The sequence below is a fragment of the Cajanus cajan genome, chromosome 1, assembly GCF_000230855.2.
Source record: "Cajanus cajan strain Asha chromosome 1, NIPB_CcT2T_4, whole genome shotgun sequence".
Classification (NCBI taxonomy): Eukaryota; Viridiplantae; Streptophyta; class Magnoliopsida; order Fabales; family Fabaceae; genus Cajanus; species Cajanus cajan.
Window position 1 is genome coordinate 55,004,517 of NC_138517.1, and position 4,751 is coordinate 55,009,267.

The window sequence follows — 4,751 nt, forward strand, 5'->3', positions numbered from 1 at the left end:
CGCCGGGCGCAAGGCTGTGTGCGCTGGGCGAGCTTGCAAATGGGAGTCTCTGGTTGGCCCGCGCCGGGCGTGACTCGAGCTGCGCTGGGCGCGATATCAAGAGTAACATGTTTTTGGGATACTTGGACCGCGCTAGGCGCACTTTTGGACTCGCTGGGCGCGGAGGCTCCTTGGGAGTCTTTGCCAAGAGCACGCTGGGCACAATTGCGAATTGCGCTGGGTGCGAGACCTTGGTAGGTCTCTGCCTTCCCCACGCTGGGCGCGGGTTAGGCCCCGTTGAGCGCACGAGACTCCTTGAGTCTCTACCAGACAGGCGCTGGGCGCAATTTGGAATTGCGCCAGGCGCGGGAGAGCCTTGGTGCTCTCGGGTTGAGTCTCGCTGGGCGCGAGTACTCCTGTGCTGGGCACGCTGGTCCCGGTGCTCTCGGGTTAAGCCGCGCTGGGCGCGACCTCGAGTGCGCCGGGCGCGCAAGGAGATGATGATCTATATGATGTTGGCTGTTGAGTTGTGCCGAAATTGTTAATCAATGATGTTATATGCTGAACCAAGTTGAATGGGATGAATATGCTGTGATGACTAGGGGATAAAGCTGAGATAAATATGTTAACTGTATTAGAGGTGTATTGTTGAGCTGGAATCAATGGATTAATAAGAAATTTTATAGTATAGCGGAATTATAGACTGTTAGGCTGAATTGTAGAAAATAATAATTTTGTTGAATTGTTGTGCTGTGTTATGTTGTGTTGTGCTGTGCTGTGCTGAGCTGTGCTGTGCTGAGCTGAGCTGAGCTGAGCTATGCTGCGCTGAGCTGTGCTGTGCTGTGCTGAGTTGAGCTATGCTGAGTTGGGTGATATTATAGCCGCTAAGTCGGTGCTGATGTTAGCCACACATGTGGTGCTGATTCTAACCGCTAAGGCGATGCTGTTATTGCCGCTTTGCGGTGCCGTTATAGCCACTCGAGTGGTGCTGTTGTTGCTGCTAAGCAGTGCTGATATTGCCGCATTGCGGTGCTGATATTGTTGAGTGGTATAAGCTGTACAAGTGTGCTGATAACTGTATCTGTTGTTTATTTATATTGATATATATATATATATATATATATATATATATATATATATATATATATATATATATATATATATTTGTATGTTGAATTTTAATTGCACTAGCTTACCCTTCTGTTGTCTCCATGATGTTGGACTGCAATGATCATACTATGTATGGGAGCAGAGCAGGGATAGGTGGGTGTCTGATGATGAGTCTTCGGCGGACCAGTAGAGCTGATCGCTTTTATGATTTTTTTGAGGTGTAGCTACTTGGGATAGTAGCATTTGATTGTAATTTCTTTTGTACGCTCTAACTCTAGTTGGATTGGAACTCTGTATATATTTATATTCTAGACCCTATAATTATATACTCGTTCTATTCTGTCTAGTGTTTCCTGTGTGCAGTGGTTGGAAGTGTAGTGGCCAGCCGGGTCGTTACACTTTAGTGATATCAGAGTAGGTCGAGTCTAGTGGAAACTCTTTGGGGGTGGTCCCTTTAGGCTTTTTGCTGTGTTAGCTCTGTGCTGTGATGTTTTGCTGTGATGTCTGCTGTGCTGAAATTGCTGTGCTATTGATTGTTGTGTGGTTTAGTTGTTGTTTACTAAAGAAGCTATTACTTTTGTAGACGATGACTAGGACCAACGAGCAGATAGCCCGTGCCATAGAGATGATGGCCATGGCTATGCAACAGCAAAATGCCTATTTTGCTAGGATGGAGGCTGAGAGAGCTATAGCTGGTGCAGCAAGACCTGTAGGGTCACAAGAAAGCTGGGATCTTGCTGAGTTCCGGAAGTGTTATCCTCCACAGTTTGCAGGGGATGCAGATCCAGAGGTAGCTGATCGCTGGATCAATGAGTTAGAGAAGATTTTTACTGTCCTGGGATGTCCTCCAGAGAGGAGGTTAGCATATGCTGTGTATATGCTTGTTGGGGAGGCTGAACATTGGTGGAGAGGCACCTATCAGATGCTTGCCGCTAGAGGAGTCACAGTTGATTGGGAGTGCTTCCGGACAGTGTTTATGGAGAAGTACTTTCCGGAAAGCGTGAGGCATGCCAAGGAGGCAGAGTTTATGCGACTGCACCAGGGAGGGATGACAGTTTCTGAGTATGCGATGAAATTCGAGCACCTGGCTCATTTTTATTCGCAAGGTATAGCTGAGGCCTGGAAATGCAGGAAATTTGCTGATGGATTGAGATATGAGTTGAGGAGGGTGGTGGTCCCTATGGCCATCACTGAGTTCCCGACCTTAGTGGAGAAGGCGAAGGTGGTGGAGCGGTTGGAAGGTGGTAACCGTGCTGTGAGGACTACTGGGCGGCCATCTGGGTCCAAGAAGGGTGAGAGTCAGAAGAAGCCGTATGACAGGCCCCAGTCTCAGCAAGGGGGTTCTGTTGCTCGACAATCTTCCAGTGCTGCTAGTGCTCTGTATATATTTATATTCTAGACCCTATAATTATATACTCGTTCTATTCTGTCTAGTGTTTCCGGTGTGCGGTGGTTGGAAGTGTAGTGGCCAGCCGGGTCGTTACAGATTCTGTATGTATTGAGGATTAGAAATACATACAGAATTTATATGTAAGAAATATTCTCACTCAGATCATCATTCTTGCAAATTAAATATGTATTTCTAATCTTCAATACATACAGAATCTAATGGGAATATTCTAATTTTTCAAAAATTAGAATCTTTCTGTTTAAGAAATTGAAAAATTAGAATCTTTTTGGAAAAATTAGAATATTTATGTTAGATTCTGTATGTATTTGAGGATTAGAAATATTTATTTAATTTGCAAGAATGATGAATTGAGAGAGAGAACGAAATTATAGAAAAGTGCCTGTAAGCTAGGTTTTGGAAAAATTAGAATATTCCCATTAGATACTGTATGTATTGAGGATTAGAAATACATATTTAATTAGTGGAATGAGGATTAGAACGAAATTATAGAAATATTCCCATTAGATTCTCTATGTATTGAGGAATAGAAATACATATTTAATTTGTTAGAATGATGATCTGTGAGAGAGAACGAAATTATAGAAAAGTGCCTGTAAGCTAGGTTTTTGAAAAATTAGAAGATTCCCATTAGATTCTATATGTATTGACTATTAGAAATACAAATTTAATTAATAAGAATGATGAACTGAGAGAGAGAACGAAATTATAGAAAAGTGTCTGTAAGCTAGGTTTTGGAAAAATTAGAATATTCCCATTATATTCTGCATGTATTGAGGATTAGAAATACATATTTAATTTGCAAGAATGATGATCTTAGAGAGAGAACGAAATTATAGAAAAGTGCCTGTAAGCTAGGTTTTGGAAAAATTAGAATATTCCCATTAGATTCTGTATGTATTGAGGATTAGAAATACATATTTAATTTGTAAGAATGATGAACTGAGAGAGAACGAAATTATAGAAAAGTGCGTGTATGCTAGGTTTTTGAAAAATTAGAATATTCTCATTAGATTCTGTATGTATTGAGGATTAGAAATACATATTTAATTTATAAGAATGATGATCTGAGAGAGAGAACGAAATTATAGAAAAGTCCCTGTAAGTTAGGTTTTTGAAAAATTAGAATATTCCCATTAGATATTGTATGTATTGAGAAATAGAAATACAAATTTAATTTGTAAGAATGACGATCTGAGAGAGAAAACGAAATTATAGAAAAGTGCCTGTTGATGATTCTAATGGGATTAGCACGAAATTATAGAAATATGTATTCAGGATTCTTTGTAAGAATGATGAACGGAGAGAGAGAACGAAATTATAGAAAAGTGCCTGTAAGCTAGGTTTTCGAAAAATTAGAATATTCTCATTAGATTCTATATGTATTGAGGATTAGAAATACATACAGAATTTATATGTAAGAAATATTCTCTCTCTCAAATCATCATTCTTGCAAATTAAATATGTATTTGTAATCCTCAATACATACAGAATCTAAGGGGAATCTTCTAATTTTTCAAAAATTAGAATCTTTCTGTTTGAGAAATTGAAAAATTAGAATTTTTTTGGAAAAATTCGAATATTTCGGTTAGATTCTGTATGTATTGAGGATTAGAAATACATATTTAATTTGCAAGAATGATGATCTGAGAGAGAGAACGAAATTATAGAAAAGTGCCTGTAAGCTAGGTTTTGGAAAAATTAGAATATTCCCATTAGATTCTATATGTATTGAGGATTAGAAATACATATTTAATTTGTAAGAATGATGATTTGAGAGAGAGAACAAAATTATAGAAAAGTGCCTGTAAGCTAGGTTTTGGAAAAATTAGAATATTCTCATTAGATTTTGTATGTATTGAGGATTAGAAATACAAATTTAATTTGTAAGAATGATAATATGAGATAGAGAACAAAATTATAGAAAAGTGCCTGTAAGCTAGGTTTTGGAAAAATTAGAAGATGATCTGAGAGAGACAACGAAATTATAGAAAAGTGCCTGTAAGCATCAATTTCTCAAACAGAAATGTAAGCTAGGTTTTGGAAAAATTAGAATATTCCCATTATATTCTGTATGTATTGAGGATTAGAAATACATATTTAATTTGTAAGAATGATGATCTGAGAGAGAAAAAAAAATTATAGAAAAGTGCCTGTAAGCTAGGTTTTGGAAAAATTAGAATATTCTCATTAGATTCGGTATGTATTGAGGATTAGAAAAACATATTTAATTTGCAAGAATGATGATCTGAGA

At 38.3% G+C, this 4,751-nt stretch overlaps 1 protein-coding gene across 1 annotated transcript; it reads left to right on the forward strand.

The window, feature by feature from the left end:
* Positions 1–1,759: 1,759 nt before the first annotated feature.
* On the forward strand, positions 1,760–2,488 carry LOC109794585 (uncharacterized). The gene has a single exon (XM_020354032.2). It carries the CDS (start codon positions 1,760–1,762, stop codon positions 2,486–2,488), a length of 729 nt encoding a protein of 242 aa, XP_020209621.2.
* The last annotated feature ends 2,263 nt before the right edge of the window (positions 2,489–4,751 follow it).

Coding starts and splice junctions, on each gene's coding strand:
- LOC109794585 (XM_020354032.2), top strand. CDS start 1,760: ATGGAGGCTGAGAGAGCTATAGCTGGTGCAGCAAGACCTGTAGGGTCA.